General features: G+C 39.1%; 1 protein-coding gene across 5 annotated transcripts in view; it reads left to right on the forward strand.

The window, feature by feature from the left end:
* Window positions 1–21771, forward strand: part of SPIDR (scaffold protein involved in DNA repair) — a 211047-nt gene that overhangs the window by 103669 nt on the left and 85607 nt on the right. For all 5 annotated transcript variants that reach the window (XM_089517269.1, XM_089517271.1, XM_089517270.1 and 2 more), the window contains one exon: window positions 20240–20444. In XM_089517269.1, the coding sequence (XP_089373395.1) occupies window positions 20240–20444 (205 nt within the window). The remainder of the gene's footprint in view (window positions 1–20239; window positions 20445–21771) is intronic.

Genomic DNA, 21771 nt, shown 5'->3' on the forward strand with positions numbered 1-21771 from the left:
CCTGTTCCCCTCAGATGTATGAAGAACAGGAAGCACTGTGTATTCTTTTTATTTAAGATACTGAATGGGGGGAAATGATATATATGCCAGTATGGTGTAGTGGTATAAGTGTTGGGCTAGGACACTTGGAGACCAGGGTTCAAATTCCCACTTGACCTTGGAGATTTGTTGGGTGGCCTTGGGCAAGTACACTCTCTCAGCTTTAGAAGAAGGCAAGGACAAACCCCTCTGGATAAATTCTGCCCCCCCCCAAAAAAAGATAGGTTTGCCTTAAATCAGAAATGATAGAAGCACACAATTACTACTACTACTAATGGTTCTCAGATTCGCAACGGTGTCCTCTGCTAATTCTGACTAAAATCAGAAGAAAACATAAATAATGCTAAACTGGAGAGCCTATACGTTATAATGTAATCTCCTGAAGACTGAATGGGATGACACAAACAGTCATGGTTACCCCACTGTTAGCTGAAACAAACTGTCTTTCTTTTTCTACCTCTCCCCCTCCAAGGCGTGAAAGGCATGAGGCTGCATTATGTGTATATGTATTCCATAGTCTCAGGGAGGCTTCTCAAGTTTCAAGGGTATGATGATAAAAATAATCAGGACAGTCACGAATATGGTGTGCATTAATGATGTGAAAAAATGATCAGGCTTGGGGACAGCTAACTCCACCAATAATTTTGAATACAAAGTAATTTTGGATGTTATTTAGTACAGGCTACAGCTGCTATCACATTCAGTTAGCTCTACAAGAGACTGGAATTTCCAGACAGCTCTGAACATTGGGAGGCGAAAAGCTCTGTTGACGTCAGGAGCTGCTCCTGGGAATGTTTTGCATTCCTCTTCCTGGCAGTGGTCAGGTGGCTTCCAGCAAGAAGGAAGGAACAGCCTCTTCCAAAAAGGAGGAAAAAATGAGGGAAGAAAAGAACAGTTTATAATAAAAGTATTGTGGAGGAGGCACTTTTATTCTAAGCCAGATTTGAAATTGGAAACAGATGTTTTACATTTGAAAGCTGCATAAATGTTGGATGCATCTTTTAGTGACTGCGATGGCTGAAGTGTTTGGCCATTTGCCACACTTTAATCTCATTGCTCTGTACATAAAAAATAAAAACAAAAACAGTTGAGCAAAACAGATTTTGTGACTAAGTTTTACTAACTAGTAAACTAAGAACTATGAAAAGGACAATATGAAAAAATGCCATTCTAATAAACAGAGACATACAGTACAATCAAAAAGAACCAATTACATTTGTTTTGCAAGATGCTCTTCTTGCTACAAATGGATATCTTTATTATGTAATAAGGAAATAGTTGATATCAACAGGTAATGTAGTCTTACTAGTTATCAAAGTCTTTACTTTGGAGTAGGTGGTAAAATTATTTACTTATTTCCTCAGTAGCTCTACAAAAAGCTAAAATGTATAAAGTTTATTGGATCTGAGTAGGGACTATGACATTTATTCTGGCATGTAGTATAAACAAACAAGTAACCATATATAATTTACACAGCTTGGAAAGGGATGTTCCCTTGTTTGTTTTCCCATGTTTTGATCTGTGAGAAATAGTTGATTTGATCTGTTGTCCTCCAAATGACAGGCGTGGTACCTGTTTTCTTGTTATGCAAGCAGATTGCTAGTGTCTGTAGAATTCTTTTCTGATGCATAGGCTTGTGTCCATGAGCAACTTTTGAATGATGCCAAGATTGCCACCATAGAAAAATTATTAATCACCATTTCTGTCAATATATTTAATAAATACAGGTATTTCTGGGGTGCAACTAAGAGGGTGGAGGGAGTTCAGACCTCACCAGGTGACACCTTAAGTGGGGGTGACACTATTGGTCCCCAAATATCTGCCTGTTGGCAGAAACGGGTTGTGGTGTTCACCTTTGTCCCTTTAACACATTGAGCTCAGCAGAAGAGAAGTTGTTAGCGGAGGTGTGAGGCTCTGTGGGGAAAAAAGAGATGCATCAGCATTTTTTTAAAAAAAAAATTAATTAAAATTTTATGCTCTTAAAATTTTCTTTAAAAACAACACACCTTACCAAATTTTCACTTTAACCATATTAAACTATGTACATGTAAATACATTTAGGCTGTGCATATGATAATGTAATTTAAATGTATAATTTTAATTTTTCTAGTTGTTTTTGTTGTAAGTATTGCCATTACAGTCAGTGATATATGGGAAGTATGATTTATGAGTAATATTAGTACAGAAAACAATAGTAAGGGTTCTGTATGGTGTGGTTTGGAAGGAGGTCAGTGCCCCCACCCCCACTGTGTATACCATGAGTTACTGCACCTGGTGACATCAACCCTAGTGACACCACTGCATTTGCTTACTTAAGAATGGGTTGATGTTTCTAGCATAAACTGAATATTGTAGTTGTAAAACAACTTTGAAATTTAGAAATGATTTATTTGAAAACGGTACCCATTCATGATAGTGCAAAACATAGTTTTGGAATTCAGAGAAACATTTCATTTCATATTAAATATGGTGTTTAATTCCTTCTGAAATCCAAGCCACATTTTGACTTATGTTCCAACTTAAGAAAGGTAATGTCTGAACTAAAATGGATTCCAGGTAAGGATTTCTAGTCTATAGCAGAGTTTGCCAGTGCCATCCATGAGAATGCAGTTTGCTGATAATGTACCATATCCCCAACAGGGATATTCAAATCCCTGTTGTTACTACACCCTGCATACCCTGTGCTGTGTTTCTGGTCTCCATATTTTCATATCTAGAGCCAGCATGTTCTTAAGAGATCACAAAGACCTTAGGAACATTAAGTGATATTCCCATGAGAAATTACCCAAGGACATGTGTACGGCCCAGGCAATGTTGCCGTCAAAGCTAAATGGCATACTAATTATTCCTTCTTACCCCCAAGCTCTTGGATATCCTCTTGCACCATGAAAGAAAGGACAAGCCAGCTCTTTCTGTCTATCCCCTGCCATGCTTCCAGTCACTTTCCCTGTCCATAGACTATGGAGTTTTCTTCATCTAATCACTGTTTCATTACCCTAAAATTAAAGCCATCAACCAGTCCTGAATCTCATTGTCAATTCCTAGGTCTTGAAACTAGTATCTCAGATATAAATATGAGCCCAAACCCTAGCCCCCTTGTGTGTACAGAGAGATTCTTCCACTCACTGTGTCACTTCCTGCTTTTGTGATCTACCCTTCAGACAGGTAAATATCGCCCTCTTTAAACCCCCCAAACTCTGCTATCCAATTTCCATATTCCCATAGCTCTGAATGCTCTGTCTGTTTGACTGTTGTATTGCTTTCAGTTGATGTGTGACTATCATTGCTTTGTATGTGTGATTGCATTCTGTGTATTCCTATATAAAACTTTCTTAATTCACCCAAACCTGGAGTCCTCACTGAGTACTGATATACACATGTGCCAATGATCCTAAGATTTCCCAGCATCTACCAAGCTTCTCTGCTAACTCCACATTTAAAGAGAAGCTGACACTGTTGATCTTTCTTTGGGTAACTTTCTTTAATCGAACTAAGGCTTCTTGCTGCCTTGAGAGGTATACAAGCTATGCTGCCTTTCAGCACTAATCAGAAGTCTTCTAGCCAATGAACAGATCATTAGTGTCTATAGTCTTGTACTAGTGTGTGATGGTTTATTGAATGAGAGTCTGTCAATGGAGGCCCAGTCCACTCAAGACTGATACTATTTGCAAGGGATTTGTTTGTCAGGGTGAGGTCCATCTGTAACAAAGAAGACTGTGTTATCCTGAAAGCAGAGATTTTTAATCTTTGCTCCTGAAGTTGTTTAGGTGTTGGTTTCAACTTCCAGTATCCCTGACTGTTGACTATGCCAGATTTTGAGAATTTAAAAGTCCAAAACAACTGAAGTACCAGACATTGAGAGCCATTGCCCTAAAAAATCATGTTCATGCTTGGAGTGCTTTTGGATACAGCATTTTCTCTAGAGATACATGCTGCTTAAGTGACTTTGAATGTTTTTCGCAGCTTAGACTGATATACTACTTGTGACTGTATGGATGGAGACATATTGGGTTGCAAAGGAAGTATCTTTTTGTGTTGCAAATGTATGTTACATTTCCTGGACTTTGAGAATTTCCCAGTAGCCACATGGCCAGAAGGAGGAGGTGCCAGTCTGCAATAAATACGCCTCAAACTGATCTAACCTAAGAACAAAAACTGAAAAATGCAGGGCTATGACTAACAGCTTCAGTCCCCCCCCCCCATATGGTTTTTAACACCTTGCCTGATGAAGAAGCCAGCAGAGCTTTGAATGCATGACCCATGCATATTGGGCATTTTGGTTGGCCCAGTAAAGGTATCACTGGTGGATTTTTAATGTTAGGGAAACAGCTGTACCACAGAACAGCTTTCCTGGTTTTGAAACAACATATTTTGGATTAAAGGCAATAGGAATCTACAGTATTTTGCTTTACAATTTGATATTGTCTTTGAGAGTTAGGCTGAGGTCCTGACCTGGAAGTAGGCCTTACTGAAGTCAGTGGCAGACTTACTTCTGTGTAGAGATGTTTGGGACTGTACTGTTAAGAAACACTTAATTCATAAAGTGAATAATCTTAACATTTAGTAATTTTTATAAATAATGTAATCCCCTCATTAATTCTTGTGTTCATTGACGTATCATTTTTCTTCAACAAAGGGAATAATTGAAAGCAGCATAGTTGGTAGCAACCCAAAAATGTAATTCAGCGCTCATGGGCTCCACTGAAATGTGCAAATCTTTGTATATTTCCTGGTACGGACTGAATTGGATCTGCAGTTTCCTGCTATATGGGAGGAGTTTATACTGAGGAATTTCCAGAAATGTTAAGAAGTGCTGATTCATAGTACACAGGCAAGTGATCCAACTGAGGTTAGTTTCAGGGAGGTTTTGGAGTTCTTGGCTGAAGCGAGTGAAAAATATTGCAGTAACATACAGTTTTATTTTTAGCAAGGTGGTGGGGAGGCTGTGTTGTTAGTATGAAATGTTTGCTGACCGATATTTCACAGTTCATGAATTATTTTCTTTATCTATTTTTAGAATCTGGAAGGGACATTGTTTTGCTAAAATTTCTGCCCTTTCCTATTTCCCCCCAGGCATTTTCTAGGAATTTGTAAGAGCCTCTTTGGTGGCTTTAAAAATGTAAAATCAGAGTTCCTATAAACTTTGCTGTCTGCGTGGGTGTGGTTATTTTAGGGAGTTGGATTGAACCACAAAAGAATATGTTAAGTTGTTGCAAAAAAGTCAAAATAAGGGAGGACATATGTAACGGGAGTAAAGCTGCTCACTCTTTTCACATGAAAGGAAAAGCTCCAAGTGCATGCAAATTCTTTAAAACAGATTTTTTTAAAAAAATACTGTTTACGATACTGGGGCAGAATTCATATCTTGCTGAGCTTTCTTCTCTTACTAGTTTTATATCCCACTAAGTAATTTTTAAAGAAAAGCCAAATCTAACCATTTATCCTTCTGCTGTATGGCTTGTCCAGCTATATATGCTGAAAATGCTCACAGGTATGTGAACATATATTATACTTAAGGGCTCCCAGTTACTGTTTGAATTCCATTGTGCCTTATATATTGTTCCAAATTCCACTCTGGTCTGGTGATGATTTGCAGATGAATATAAATATTGTTTATTTATAGAACATTGGATAATGCGATAAAATGATGTTGACTAGAAGCTAATTTTCTATTTTTCACTTAAATATCAAATGTTCTTTTTTCTTGAGAGGTATTGACCCAGATTATTCTTAATATGTATTAACTACACACATGAAAATGATTTGTAGTGTTTATCAGATCCTGTCAGATCTTGGAAGCTAAGCAGGGTCAGCTCTGGTTAGTACTTAAATGGTGGGCAGCTAATGAGGTTCTGTTGGCTGTATTTCAGAAGAAGGAACTGGTAAAACCACCTCTGAGTGTTCCTTGCATTAAAAAAAAAACTATGAAATTCATGGGGTCTCCCTAAATTATCAGGCAACTTGAAGGCATGTACGCTCATTTCTCCTATGTGGAATGTCTTAGAGAAAAAGCATATCATAGAATTGTAGAGTTGGAAGAGACCACAAGGGCCATCCAGTCCAACCCCCTGCCATGCAGGAAGTCTCAGTCAAAGCATCCCCGACAGATGGCCATCCAGCCTCAGCTTAAAGACCTCCAAAGAAGGAGACTCCACTACATTCCGAGGGAGTGTGTTCCACTGTCGAACAGCCCTTACTGTCTGGAAGTTCTTCCTAATGTTGAGGTGGAATCTCTTTTCCTGCAGCTTACATCCATGGTTCTGGGTCCTAGTCTCTGGAGCAGCAGAAAACAAGCTTTCTCCCTCCTGAATATGACATCCCTTCAAATATTTAAACAGGGCTATCATATCACCTCTTAATCTTCTCTTCTCCAGGCTAAACAGCTCCCTAAGTCGTTCCTCATAGGACATGGTTTCCAGACCCTTCACCAATCTGGTCGCCCTCCTTTGGACACGCTCCAGTTTCTCAATGTCCTTTTTGAATTGTGGTGCCCAGAACTGGAAACAATTTTCCAGGTAGGGCCTGACCAAAGCAGACTAGAGTGACACTATTACTTCTCTTGATGTAGACACTATACTTTTATTGATGCAACCTAAAATTGCATTGGCCTTTTTAGCTGCCGCATCACACTGTTGACTCATGTTCAACTTGTGGTCTACTTGGACTCCTAGATCCCTTTCATATGATTCAGTTCCCATTGCACTCCAAAAGCACATGAAAAGATGCAGCTTTTTTTCAACAGGTATGGTGGTGTTTTTCTTATTTTTTTTAATTGAACTTTAATCCAGATTTAGTCATAGTTAGGGTAGACCCACTGAAATCAGTGGGACAAAAGAGAGGTGAACTGAAGTTTCATTGCTAACAATGGGCCAACTGGAAATCTTAATCCAACTCATTGCATTCTAAAAGCTTGTCTAGCCATAAGATATGACCTAACAGTGAACTTTGGTGCTATTTTAATATATTGACTTGCATGTTCAGGTCAGAGTGTGTCAGCAAGATCACCTTGGCTCCAGTTATTCTGAGTAGAGCCTTTTCCTCTGGCCTGCTCTGTCGATGCTTTGGAGGAGCACTGCGTGTACCCTTTTAAACTGAAGCTCTTTTCACATGCAAAACACAAGGCTTAAACGGTCTGACTTTCCAAGAAGGAATTGAGGACAACTTGTTTCACTTCTCACTTTACAATCAGCACCTTGTGTAACCAGCAGTCAATCAAATCCTGATCTTCTATGGTTAAGCTTGTCAGTCTGGTAACATTCTGTCAACTGATTTTATTTGTTTGTTTGTTTGTTTGTTTAGTTCACTGAATATTTCTGAGAAATATAGAATCTGTTTTGATGGTGGCAATGTGCTACAAAAAATATAGGGCATTGGTATGTTATGTAGAAACCCAAAAATATCATACAGACATTTATTATATACACAGAAGGAATGGGCAGCCACAATTGCCTGCACAAAGCTAAGTGTCGGATGAGAAGGTTGTAGGAAAGCCCTTGGTTGGTTCAAAAGGTTTTCTGCTCAGCCTTCCGCATTCTTTTCAAGCTTGTGCAATATGTTGAATATAGAAAGAACACACTGTGTTGTCAGCATTTGGTGGTGTTTGGAATTTGTTCCACAGTTCAGTGAGGAGGAGCATAAGTCATAAGGCAAATGTCAAAATGATATTTAGATGTTTCTTCTTCCTCTGATGGGTACAGTCTGTATTTAAAGAAAGTCCCAGTTTGGATTTAAATACAAGTCAACTTCTTAAAAATTAATGTAGAGAACAGCCACAATGTAGTCATATTTATCTGGCTGTACTTGCAGACATAGTTTAGAAATGCTTAACATTCCTGTTATGTTCAGAAGTGAAAAGCCAGGATGAGCAGGAACATTCCACTGTTAACAAATCTTTCATATTGGGACGCTTTTGTTGTGTGTCATATTTCTTTTGCAGAAGGACACGCAAGTTGCTAGAGCAGACATGGCAAATAATGTAGTGGTAATTTTTTTAAAGAACTAAAAAGATTTGTGTTGCAGCTGGGTGTACCATGCCATCCTTTATATTCCATATTTGGAACTGGGTTTGTCTTTTTTCAGCTTTTGCAATAATTCTTTGAGTACAGTATCTTAACTTCCATCCACATGATTTTTAAAAAATGTGTTGATTGATGTCCAGGTTGTTCTCTGACCTCTTGGGAATTCAAGTGTAATTCAGGAGATAAACGTGGCCTATGTCCACAGGAATATTTGTAGGTGTCAGCAAAAATATCTAAACACCCAGGGCCAGAAAGCGCATGTTCATGCAAATTGAAGCATTTCTTTTAGGTAGCAGACAGCTCCCATTTTCTGCAAAAATGTAAGCAGTGAACATCTGTGTTCCAAAAATTTTCAAAAATTAGGGAAAGGGTTAGGAAATGGTTATTTTTCTTTATTTGCAGGAAGCCCTAGCATTAATAATATTAGGGGCTAATTGCCTACCATATTGGAAAAATTTTCCTGACTGAAAATTCCCAGAGCATCTTACTTAAATGCTGCAGTGACCCTTGCAAGCAGTTCCCCTTGTGTGGGGCATTATATGTTTGGGTTTTTGCTGCCCAAATACAGAAATTATTGTGGGGCACTATGGTTTTTTCTGTGAAATGATATCAGAATATGTGACACCTTTGGTTAGCAGGTCTTTTACCAGTTATAAGATGGTACAAAATTTGTCCCTTATCCCAATTTGTCCCATGTAGAAATATGGTTCAATCAGTATTTGTCATCACACTGTAAACAAATTGGACTTCTATGTCATCCCATCAGATGATATGTGATGTTTTAGCACTTCAACACCGCCACATTTTTATTCCATATTTTCTTCATTTACTTGACATATACAGGTATATCTCACTTAACAAAGCCTCTGACAAAGAAGCTCCTTTTAACAAAGTTTTTTTTAAAAATACCTGCCCTGTCTCCCAGTTGCTGCTTGTCTTCTGTTTTCAAGTTCTCAGACAATACATCAAAGGAGTCACAGACAGAATAGGCAAAGTGGTGAAGAAGCACAACCTCCAAATGGTGTATAAACTGACCAAGAAAATCCAGCAAATGCTATACTCAGCAAAGGACAAGACAGACCCTCTCACAGCTGCAGGAGTTTACCACATACCATGCAGCTGTGGACAAGTCTACATAGGGACCACCAAACGCAACGTCCAGATATGAATCAAGGAACATGAGAGACACTGCAGATTGGGTCAGCCAGAAAAATCAGCAGTAGCAGAACACATTGCAAACCATCCTGGGCACAAAATGCTGTTTGAAAACACTGAAATTCTGGACCGTGCCAACAACTATCAGGTCAGAATGCACTGGGAGGCCATTGAAATCCACAAATACTTGGAGAACTTCAACAGGAAAGAAGAAACCCCCAAAGTAAATAAAGTTTGACTACCAGTCCTGAAGGACACCAAAACCAGGACTCAGCAAATGCAAATGAGAAACCACTCAAGGTCAGAGGCTTTCCCAGCAAACAATGACCACCAATTAGCAGACATTAATCCTCTTTTGCATATCCTCCTACCCTGAGGAGGCCATCAATAACAGAATAATACATAGATTAACATGGGAATCACTCCTCCTCATCCAGGGCCACACAGTATATATATACCCACTCTCTTCCAGGTTAGCATTCTCTGAAGATGCCAGCCACAGATGCTGGCGAAACGTCAGGAATAAACTCTTCTAGAACATGGCTACATAGCACGAAAAACCCACAAAAAACTATGGATGTCGGCCATGAAAGCCTTCGACTTCACATTTTGTTTATTCCCACAAGGGTTACCTGACCAGGTTGTTCCATTTCACATATACAACAGGTATGGCGTGTATGCAGGAAACATACAAATATAGTACGTTTGTTTTGTATATAACAAAATAATCTGAAACATGTTGGACTGCTCTTCTTTTTTATGGCATTAGGACTTGTTCTTTCTATGCTTTTTCTGCCTCTGGTACCAAATTTTCTGTTAAAGAAATCATACACAGGAACACATTGAGTTTGTTCACTGAGATGTATACGTATTGTATTTCCTGATTAAGCATTTAGCTCGGACCTCAACCAGCTATTTATCAATTGCTAGATCATTCCCTGTGTGACCACATTCAAAGCAGCTCAACAAATACAGTCTACATGTCCTGAAAGTTTTAAGTGCACAAAAATCTTCTCAGGAACATTGTTCTGTGAGGTGCCAGCACTCTGAGACAGGATGCCACAGTTCCTTCAAGGCTTCATGTTGTCATGATACACGCCTGCCAGGAGCAATAGGCCTATGCATGCCTTCAATTCAGTGATGTCAAAGTGGCTTCCACATACTGCATTTGTACGACTCCTGCATACATGCCATACCTGTTTTATTTGTTTCACAGATTCAACTAGTTGCAACAGTTTTTGCTTTAGGTTTTTGTTTTTTTTGGGGGGGGGGTTAAAAAGAAACAAACTATGCATGACAGGTTGTTCATATGGAGACATTCTGGGAAGTATGGCCTGGAACAGATGGGCCTTTGAGGCACCCTTGTCACGTGCAAGGGCTGCCTGGTGGGCGGAGTGCCCATATGCCCAGCAGCCCTTGCATGTGACGAGGGTGCTGCAACTGCGGCGCGCCAACCAAACATGGTGCATAATGGTGACATTGCAGCTGCGCCACCCCCACATGGGGCGGCACAGGTGCGATGTCATCGCAACGTCCTTCACGCTTTGCGGCGTCGCAGCGACGCTGCAAAGAGGAGCCGCTTCAGGGTGCTCCTTTTTTGCTCTGCAGGAGCGCCGCACAATTTGGTTGCTGCAGCGCTCCTGTGGAGCAAAGAGAGGCGCCTGGGAGGTGTCTCTTTCTGGCGGTGTGTACCCTGTCTATATGATATATAAGGGCAGAAATGCCTAGATTGTTTCTGGGATCAGGAGACCATCAAGTGGCTGAGGGATATGGACCTGAATGAATGAGGGTCAGAGGAAGGGAACTATTCAGATGGAAGTGCAGAGAGAGAAATGATGGAGAATTTTGAATGTAAAGGGAGCAAATATTTGCATGATCTTGAAGTGGACATAAATCCAGTCTAAGGATTTAAGGAGAATTGTGACAAGGTCAGAGTGACAGGAAGGGTGGTGAATTTTGGCAGCAGAGTGCTGGACATAAGCAGACTTTCTGGAAGTTAAGAGGAAAGAGGAATTTAGTATATTTTATATATATTTATAGTGCTACATTCTATAGTCTTTGTCTCTGTATATGTTTGATGCCTTATCCTTTTGTGTTGTTACTGTTACTGTTACTACTGGTAAGGGACACGGTGACTCAGCGGTTAAGACACTGACTCTGATGACTGCAAGATCAGCAAGTCGAGGCCCAAGCGCTGCATGAGAGTGAACTCCCGTCACTAGTCCTAGCTTCTGCCAACCTAGCAGTTTGAAAGCGTGTAAAAGTGTAAGTAGATAAATAGGTACCACTTTGGTGGGAAAGTAACAGTGTTCTGTGCAGTTATGCTGGCCACATGAGCATAGAGTTGTCTTTGACAATGCTGGCTCTTTAGCTTAGTAACAGAACAGTAATGAGCACCACCCCCTACAGTCAGTCGTGACTTCACAACTTTATCAAAGGGAAAACTTTTACCTTAAGATTTTACTAATACTACTTCTATTATTACTCATCATCATCATCATCATCTTCATTATTTGTAGTAAGTAGTCTGGGCTGCATTTGCACTGCAGAAATTGTGCAGTCTGATAGTACTTTAACTACCCTGACTCCCTCTTATGGAATCCTGGATGGTAGTTTGTTGTGGCACCAAAGCTCTCTGACAGAGATGGCTATCTCACAAAAATACAGATCCCATAATTCCATAGGATGGAACCATGGCCTTTAAAGTGGTGTCAAACTGCATTATTTCTGCAGTGCAGATACAGCTGAAGTGAGAGATGTATCAGGCATGCACCAGACTTTTTAATGAAATTATAAAGAAAGGACTGCATTTTGCCACGTTGCAATGATCTAACCTGGCAATGCAGTGAACATGGAGGAAAGAGAAGAGTTAGAAAAAACCCAAGGCTTTGTGCCTGTTTGGAAAAGGTTTGGAAAAAAAGATAAGAAATATTGCCCTGTCTCAGGTGATTCTGTTACTTAACCTCTTTAAGAGGAACTGTCTCTAAATTTCAGAAATGTCAATCTTGACACTATAAGAGCTGTGTATTAGGCTTCTGGAAAATGAATCATTCTTACCCAATAAATCCCAGGGCAAATAGGATAAGAATTCTCCTGAGCAAGGATACCAGGAAGATATAGCTTTCTCCTTATGCAGATAATCGTGAAAAAATCTTGCTTCACTGGAAGGAGGTGACTTCATATTGCTGGATCATCAGCTCCTATCTCTATCTTTTCTTATATCCATAGGAAGTCCATTTCAGATCATCGTCACACCAAAGCTTTCCTAGAAGAGATGCAGTTATTATACTCCACTGCAGTACTCTGGACTTGTGTGTGAAGGCTGCAGTTAGATCATCTACTAGGTTCCTTCTGAACTTTTTAATTTCTGGCCTGGATTGCTTTTGACCTGGAAAACAATGGTCTTCATATAACTTTGTCAAGGTCTGTCATAGCACTGAATGGTCTGTAAATTATAAAAGAATCAGCAGAAGGTAGGGGCTGTTCGTACCTTCTTTTGATCCAGATCCAGAATATTCACACACAAAAAATATGTATGACACACAATGGATGTTTTGAAGGCTCTTAAGTATTGATTGTAGCCTCCCCCCCCCCAAAAAAAAAAAATTCCTAGGAAATAAAATTTTAAATTTTACCCTAGCAAGTACAACAGTTTTTATAAGTCAAAAAACATCTTGATTCTCACTGAAAAATGGAGACGTTGTCTGTTGCTGTAAATCTGTATTTTAGTTAAGAATGAGAAGAAACCCAATCCACCATATTTTCCCATTTTTGAACCTGAGTTCTGATATCAGTCTATGTATTCTGTCTCCTTTTCTCTTGAGTATTAACAAGTCCTTCAAGGTTTTCCTTAACATCATTTTCTTTGATAGTACATTTGGCTCTGTCTTGTCCTAGTCTTTGGTGCTATTCTACTTGTAACCATGTCTGGATATATGGTGGTTCTTACTCATTTGGCGGGAAATAAATGTTTGCATTTGTTAGAAGGGTCTTTGTTTTTAGCTTGTAGATTGTCAGGAAATGGAGAGTTGTGGGTTAAAAACAAAATATGTGTTCTAAAGGATGACCCAGCCTTGCTTTGAAGCATGTTTCCTGTTACAGTTTTAATGAAAAGTATTCCTCACATAAGAGGTTGAATGGCATTCTTGTGTATTTGCTTAAAGACTCAATCCAGTCATTGTGTTTCTAGTTTGGCGACTTGCCCTAGCCAAAGTACTGTAGCTAGACGAAATGAGCAGCTCCTTGTATTGCACAGTATCCTGGGTAATGATCAGGGAAAAGAGAGGGGAAAACCCAAGGAGGTGAATGAGTTCACTTACATTCTGTGGCAGAGGTCAGCTCCTAGTCCATCATATGACACATTCTAAAAATTCCAGCTGTTCTTCATAGACATATTGAGTATGATGACCCCTTCTCTGTATTAGATTTTGCTATTAGTTTTAAGCAATCAAGTTAACTATTAAAAGTTCTAAGTTAAATTTTATGCATCAAAAATATTAGTGGACTCTACGTGCTCAGCAACAATAGTATTTTCCCATTTATTCAGACAGAGGATGCAAATAGCATCCTTGGAGATCAACCACATTTATGCTAGATCCTTTCTGGCGTTTAAAAGCATCTGCTGAAAGGCGAGGGTCTAAGTGAATGGTGAAGGGAAGTGGTGCAAAAAGGTTCTGCCAAAATACAATGGTGAGACTTCAGTTTAAAACAAGAACAAAACTATCCAAAAATTTTCAGAGCCATGGTGGCGAACCTATGGCATGTGTGCCAGAGATGGCACACACCATTTTTCAGGGCATGTGGAGGATGAGGAAGAGGAAGAATAGGTCCTGGCCATCCTGGGCCTTCAGCTGTCTCCGGAGAGACAGCTTAAGACCCCAAGCAGTGCGAGAGAGGGGGAACAGGTGTGCACCTGTTCCTGTTCTCCCCCCCCCCCGCCCCCCCGGCCTTCAGCTGTCTCTGAGCAGGTAGCTGAAGGCGCAGAAGGGCGAGGGAAAGAAATACCTCCCCAAAAGGTGGAAGCCTCCCCAGAAATCCCATTACCCGTCCCCTGGCAGTCCCACCCCCAAAACCGGGTAACACCCAGGGCCAGAACACCTTTTAGTTTGGGCACTCGGTCCCATCACTGCCCTAGAGCCATCTTGGTTGCTGAACACCCAAGTGGATTCCATAGCTCAGAGCCCATGGGGTCAGTTTCTACAAGTTTGCCAGCTATGTGCTTTCCTGAACAGAGCTAACAATAGTACATGTACTGGTAACCACCTGCTGAGATTACTGCAATGCTCTCTACATGGGGCTGCCCTTGAAGATGGCTTGGAAGTTTCAGGTAGTGCAAAATGTAGCACCCAAATTATTAGATATTATTTAACACCTGTCCAAGGATGGAGGCTGCCTGCTATGGCCACCAGTAGGGGAAATATTGTATGAGAGGGCATTGGAAACGGCTTTTTCATCTCTGGTACTCTAGCTATGGGGTGCTCTCACTTTGGAGGTCCATTTGGCACCAACACTGGCTTTATTTCAGCATCAAGTAAAAACATCTCTGTCTGTTAAAGCCTTTGGGATCTAACCAGTTTATTCCAAAATGTCTTTTTACATTATTTTAAAGTGTTTCAGCTTTTAAAACCTATTCTTAGGCCTGTTACAGACAGCCAAAATAAAGCTGCTTCGAGTCACAGTGGAGGTATGGTGTTTCAGTGATGCATGCGTCCTAAGAGTCCAGAAGTCGCACCAAAGCCACGACTGGAGCGTGGTTTTGGTGTGGCTTCTGGACTCTTAGGACGCATGCATCATTGAAACACCATACCTCCACTGTGACTCGAAACAGCTTTATTTTGGCTGTCTGTAACAGGCCTTAATTTTCTAAATTGTTTAATATGTTTTTAATTTTTTAATTGGTTGTTTTGTTTTGTTTTGTTTTGATTTGTTTTATACTCACTACATGGGGCAGGGTGAGCTCAAAAAAGTAGGTGCTGTGATCATAACACTGTCACACACACCCCAGGCTATTTTAATGTATTTGTTGACCAAAGAAGCCTATCAAACTTCAAAATTAGTGTGATATATTTTCTGCCTTTTGGCCTAATAAAGTATTATCACAGGATGGACTTGGGATTTGGGTGTGATCTAATATGTGCAATGGGCTGGTTTGCATGTCACAGTAAGGCACCATAGAATTCCTGAGAATTATAAGTAATTATGCACAAGCAAAATCGTGTTACAATCATACTCAATTGCTCCCACTTTATTCCTATTATAAGCAAGAGTGGCTATTTAAGTAGGAAGCCTCAACCGGCAGTTCATTTACCATTACATCAGATCAAGGGTCCCTACTTGTTGTTTTCCTAATAAACCAGAATTCAGTCAGAGAGCAGCAAGCCAGGTATCCTGGTTTGGATGTAAAACTAAAAAAATCATTGAGGGTGGTCCCCTGTGTTTGTTTGTTTGTTTGCTTTTGTCTTTGTTTTTTAGTTTTTGTTTGTTGGTTTGTTTGTTTTTTTTGGCCACTTTCACCATCCTGGATCCCCTAGCAATCGGCATAGGCATGCAAAAGTTGCTATCTCTACTAGCATCAATATTATGGACAAAAGATTTAATCCTTAATTCAGGTATAGTTGGAGGAATGATGTTGTGTTGTGGGTGGAACAGTGGTCTCTTTTATATCATGATGTTAAGGCATTTTCCCTTCAAGTATAATAATTCTGTTCATGTGGACACAAAGTTAATCTAGAGCCACTGCAAAATAGTACGGTTATCTCTGTCTTCTGATTGTCTTCATAAACATCCTACAAGATAGTTCACTTTGCTTTACTGCTGGTATTGACTGTTCTGTATTTACTGTTAGACTTCATCCTTATTCAGTTTTCAATTCTAAAATCCTCCCCTTTCTATACCTCAGCAGGTATGAAAATTATGAAGTTTTGACATAAGAGTCACAAGCAAAGTTTTGCACAGAACAGTATTTTTCACCTTTTCACCTCACCCTTTTGCACTCATTCCAAGAAAAAACAACAACATTACTACATGTAAAGTAGTGGGTGGAAATGTAACTGGACGGATGAATTATAAATTAGTGACCCTCAAGTATTACTGGAATATTCTCATGTTAAGCCTAGTTGAAGTGGAGCCATCATAAGATCATTTGGGTTGGCTGAATACTTGGCACAAGCCTTTAACTTTAAAAAAAATAGACTGGTTCATGTGATTATGTATATTAACTGCAGTAGTATTAGTGATAATAATAATAATAGCATCTGCTAAAAGTGTTTGGTGTTTAATTAGCAATTCTTGAAATCAGTAGAAGGGTATAAAGACATACTAAAAATAATGTATTTGTCTTTAGTGTGGCATGAGTAAAAACCCAAGACCATGTTCACAGTTTTACTGTCATTCACCTTGTTCAGTTTTCAGTTCTAAAATCCTCCCCTTTCTATACTTCAGCAGTTATAGTATCATTAACCCTAAGGCCAAGGGAGATGTCAGTCTCCACAAGGCTGTAATACTGTTTTTCTGGCTGGTGTCCGGCAGGAACTAGATATTGATATGCTCTATGGTATTTCTCTCATCTTTGCTCAGAGCATGTGAGGGTCATCATCTTTTGGTCTGGTATGAGCAAGCAAACAGATAATATTTTAATGAAAAGCTTTTTTTATGTGGTGTATATAGTGCTTAGTAAATAAATATGTAAGAAGATAACTGTTTTCCCCTTTCTGGGAATTCCTAGAATTATCTGACTCCTCTGAGGTGAGTAAAGATGGAGCAGTGCCAGATTTCCAAACTGAGCCTGTGGGTCTTTATTTTTCTTCCACTGGCATCTTCTATGGAGACAGAGAAACTTCTCTTCAGAAATCTGATGCTGTGTACTCTTCACATTTTTGAACTGCACATCCTTATACAGTATATAGGGAAGCTAGTCTCTAGTCTGTTTTTGTAAAAGTGTTTCATCCAAACAACTATGCTTTCCTGATTTTAAAGGCGTTTTTTCTTCTTGTCAGTAAATGCAATCAGATAGCAAAAATTGCTTAAGTGGTATTATATCCTTATTTAAGTTGACAAAGCATGCCATTAATTTCCCCCCAAATGCAACATTTATAAAAGTGTAATATGATGTTGGTTTATAAGTTTTTGTTTTTAGTACTCAAGCTTGGATTGGGTCCAGTTTCCATTGCTAAATATATTTGAGTAAATTGTTGACATGAACTGTAGCTTTGCCTTCTTCTCCATTGTTTTTCTATCATAAAATGCCTAATCTGAGGACATTCTGTAGCAGTGTTCAGCTTCTGTGTTGGAAGCATATGGTAATATGAAGTATATGAATGATAATTATTTTTCTGGACATTTTAAATAACTGCAGTACAAAAGGAGCAGTTAAGCCTTCCAATATTTTCATTGTGAGCTCCTCATAATTCTGAAGTGATTAAAGTTTGCTATAAAGTGTTCTTTGTGTAGGAACTTGGCAAAGAGTATTGAAGCCTCAGCAGTATGACGTGTGTGTGTGTGTAAATAATGTCCATTGAAATATATTTGAGGTGTATCCAAAATCCACAAAGCTGAGAGAAAAGTAAAGTTGGTAATCTCATCTTTTCTATTCAGTGTGTGAAGATTGTTCTTACTTTACCAAAAATGAAAAGTGGGGTACTAAACTCAATGGGATTACCTAAGGACAGAGCATTCCACCTATTTTTTGGCTTTTATTTTGTATTGTTGAATTTGCCAAGCGTCCAGGATATCACTGGCTACTGTATATATTCATGTATAAGTTTAGAAATGTTAGTCCAAAAATTGACTCAAAAAAACCTGGGTTGTCATATCCATGGGTCAATGTAAATACCGGTACTGTACTTTAATTCTTATAAAAAAAAGGAACCATCATTCCTTTCCCTGTTGTGAATTACAGGTGTCACCATTTCAGAGAAATCGGGTATTTCTGCAGGCCTAACACAAGGCTCTTGTTTTAGGTTTGGCTGGAACAGGAATTCTCCTGTTAGGAACCGGGTTATGAGTCTTTCTTGATATTTCTCTATTTCATTTAATTTTGGAGTTCCAAAATATAGAATGCAATTGTCCTTACCAAAAGAAAAGGAAAACTATTTCCAGTAACCTGTAAGGAAATCTATTCCCTTTATCTATAAGGACATTTTATATGCCATTAACTGAGTTTTTGGCAAAGCATAAAAACACAATATGCCCCATTGGGACAAGCCTGGGGTGATGTCCCATTGTTATCTAATTTGGCATAGCTTTCAGGTTTCAGGTTTTATATGAGTGAGCTTGATAATTATCCATAAATTCACAGGTAATCATTAGGAGGAAAAAAGTAGGAACATTGGAAAACTGGATCAAAAAGTAATAAATAAATAATAAGTAAAACTGCAATAATAGGGTTTAAATTTTGTACAGCAAAGTGGAAACTGAAGGCAGACTGAATGATTCCTGCATCCCAGTTAGATGCCTATCTTAACGTTGTCTTATTTAATTGACTGGAAGCATATTATGTATTAAATTTGGATGTTATTTGATGGAATATTTTATAATTCTGAATTGCTGTCATTGGTTTTATATTTTATCATGCGAATGGCCTTTGGCTTAAGCATTAATAAAGATTGATTGATTGCATATCAAATTCTTTCATTGAACATTAGAATTCCAAGTTAAAAAATTCTTAAGAAAAAGAAATTGAAGCTTTTTGGATACCAGAAGGGTTGGATTTTTTTTGTGTGATTTATAATACTTTAAACATTGTTTTAAGACATTTTAACAGCACAGTAAGCCAGAGAACCACAGGAAACCTGACTTACAAAGGACAAGAATCATGCTCATGGATGCTACCAAATCACTGTCATGGGAATGGCTAAACAAACTGTGGATATTTGGTCCGTATGTTGTTTACTGTGACGTCTAAGACCAAGGAGCAGCTGTTCTGAACTGTTTCTCCCTCTATGAACAAATAGGAGGAAGTACCCATCGAATAAACCTTCGTGTCTTTCTCTGGCTTGTTGGGACAGAAACAATCCAGAGCAATAGCTGCTGCCAGATTTGAACTTCACAGTAAACTAACCAAATGCTAAAGACCTGACGTTTGTTCAAGTACTCCTGCCACAAGCTGGAGTTGTAGGACAGTGTGTACCAGCACACTGCTCAATACGGCTGGGTTTCTGTAGTAGCTTTTCTTATTGTGGGCTACTGAATACTGTCAATAACAGGGCAGGCTTAACTGTTGGGTTTCTGTAATAAAAATCCTAAAATGAATATAATTCAGGATGGAATTTATCAATTATGAATGTCAGAATTACACAAATATGTTTTATGTATTATGTTGAGTAATTTTAAAAACAAATGCTTAGTTGTCAAAATGTAATAGCTCACAGAGAGTGCTTTACAAGGAAAGAACATCCCATGCACATTCAGATGAATATCACAGGGATTTCAGACCCTTCCCACTTTAATATTACTGTCATGCAATGCTCATCCCCTCTCCCCTTGTCTCTGGGGTAGTAGACATATGGCATCTATTTCCTTAGGCTTGTTTCATAATGTCTCTTGTGTCATGCTGTGCAAAACAAATGGTGTAGAGGTGGACTTGTAAAACTTAGCTTGCTGCTGAATGGAAATAGGAAACTGTGCTGACTACTAGAAGCTCACTCTGCCACTACTTGGAGGTCTGGTAATACTAGAACCTCCTCCCACCAAAACCCATTGGGGTTGTATGTAGTATAGAATTTTGTTTCCTACACCGAAGCAGCTATGCTGATTGCTGTTTTGCAAAACAAGGAAAGACACTCCCAAGCACCAGTGGTGCTAATACTAGGAGTCCTGTTCATGTTATATTGTGCTCATGGCCTCTACATGGTTACGTATGGTCCTTATGACTACTTTCAAACTGAATGTGAAAACTTTTTAAAAAAATTTTAAAAGCATGTTAGAAAGTGATCATTATGAAAGTATGAAAGAAATAATCAAAACTATAGTTTTCATCTTTTAACTTTTTACAAGGCAGTGAAAGAGATAATCATACTTCTGTTTTTCAGGCAAAAACTTGTCCTCCTAAATGAAACCATTCCAGTTATCATGAATACTTATTTCAGTCAAAAGGCCATTCTTAAAAAGCCAGCAGATATGGAGAGGACATATTTTCAAGAACCCTTGCTGAATAAAAGAAACATGTCTTTGGTCCGGATATTCAGTTTATCTGATGTAAAAGAGAATTGGTCTCAAGCTTCTGCAGTTAATCAGGTAAAGTTTAATTTATAGTTTTACAGTTGGTGGCAAATTGTTGAATGGATATTTGGGCACAGTCATGTAAGGATGCTTATATACTTTCTTCAGCCTTCCTTTGAATAAACTTATATAGAGAATAATATTCATATTAATATCTTACAAGCAAGGTTGTTCCACATGTAATATTGAACTATGTGAGAATTTGTTTTAGCCTTTTCATCCTGGGGAGAAGTGACCAGTGGGGTCCCAGAAGGCTCTGTCCTGGGGCCAGTGCTATTCAACATCTTTATCAGTGACTTGGATGACAGAATTGGGGGCATACTTATCAAATTTGCAGATGACACCAAATTAGGAGGAATAGCTAATACTCCAGAGGACAGGATCAAAATTCAAAATGACCTGAATAGACTAGAAAGCTGGGTCAAAGCTAACAAAATGAAATTCAACACGGAGAATTGTAAGGTACTGCACTTAGGGCGGAAAAATGAAATGCACAGATATAGGATGAGTGTCACTTGGCTGAATAAAACTACGTGTGAAAGGGATCTGGGAGTCCAAGTAGACCACAAATTGAACATGAGTCAACAGTGCGATGTGGCAGCTAACAAGGCCAATGTGATTTTAGGCTGCATCAATAGAAGTATAGTGTCTAGATCAAGGGAAGTAATAGTGCCACACTATACTGCTCTGATCAGGCTCCACCTGGAATATTGTGTCCAGTTCTGGGCACCACAATTCAAAAAGGACATTGAGAAACGAGCGTGTCCAAAGAAGGGCGACTAAAATGGTGAAGGGTCTGGAAACCATGTCCTATGAGGAACGACTTAGGGAGATGGGGATGTTTAGCCTGGAGAAGAGAAAGTTAAGAGGTGATATGATAGCCCTGTTTAAATATTTGAAGGGATGTCATATTGAGGAGGGAACAAGCCTTTTTTCTGCTTCTCCAGAGAACAGGACCCAGAACAATGGATGCAAGCTACAGAAAAAGAGATTCCACCTCAACATTAGGAGGAACCTCCTGACAGTAAGGGCTGTTCGATAGTGGAACATTCTTCCTTGGAGAGTAGTGGAGTCTCCCTCCTTGGAGGTCTTTAGAAGCTGGATGGCCATCTGTCGGGGATGCTTTGATTGAGAGTTCCTGCGTGTCAGGGGTTGGACTGGATGACCCTTGTGGTCTTTTCCAGCTCTACGATTCTGTGATTCTATGATTCCTACAACTGTGCTAGGTGGTATAATTACATATTTAGTGGTATGCATTTTTTTCTCATTTCTTGCTCCATTTTTTAAAATTATCAGCCATTCTGAAGGAAGCACTACATGTTGTAAAGAATGCAGAACAAGC

The sequence above is a fragment of the Sceloporus occidentalis genome, unplaced genomic scaffold (assembly GCF_023333645.1).
Source record: "Sceloporus occidentalis isolate IW3139 unplaced genomic scaffold, rSceOcc1.0.p SCAF_3, whole genome shotgun sequence".
Taxonomy (NCBI): Eukaryota; Metazoa; Chordata; class Lepidosauria; order Squamata; family Phrynosomatidae; genus Sceloporus; species Sceloporus occidentalis.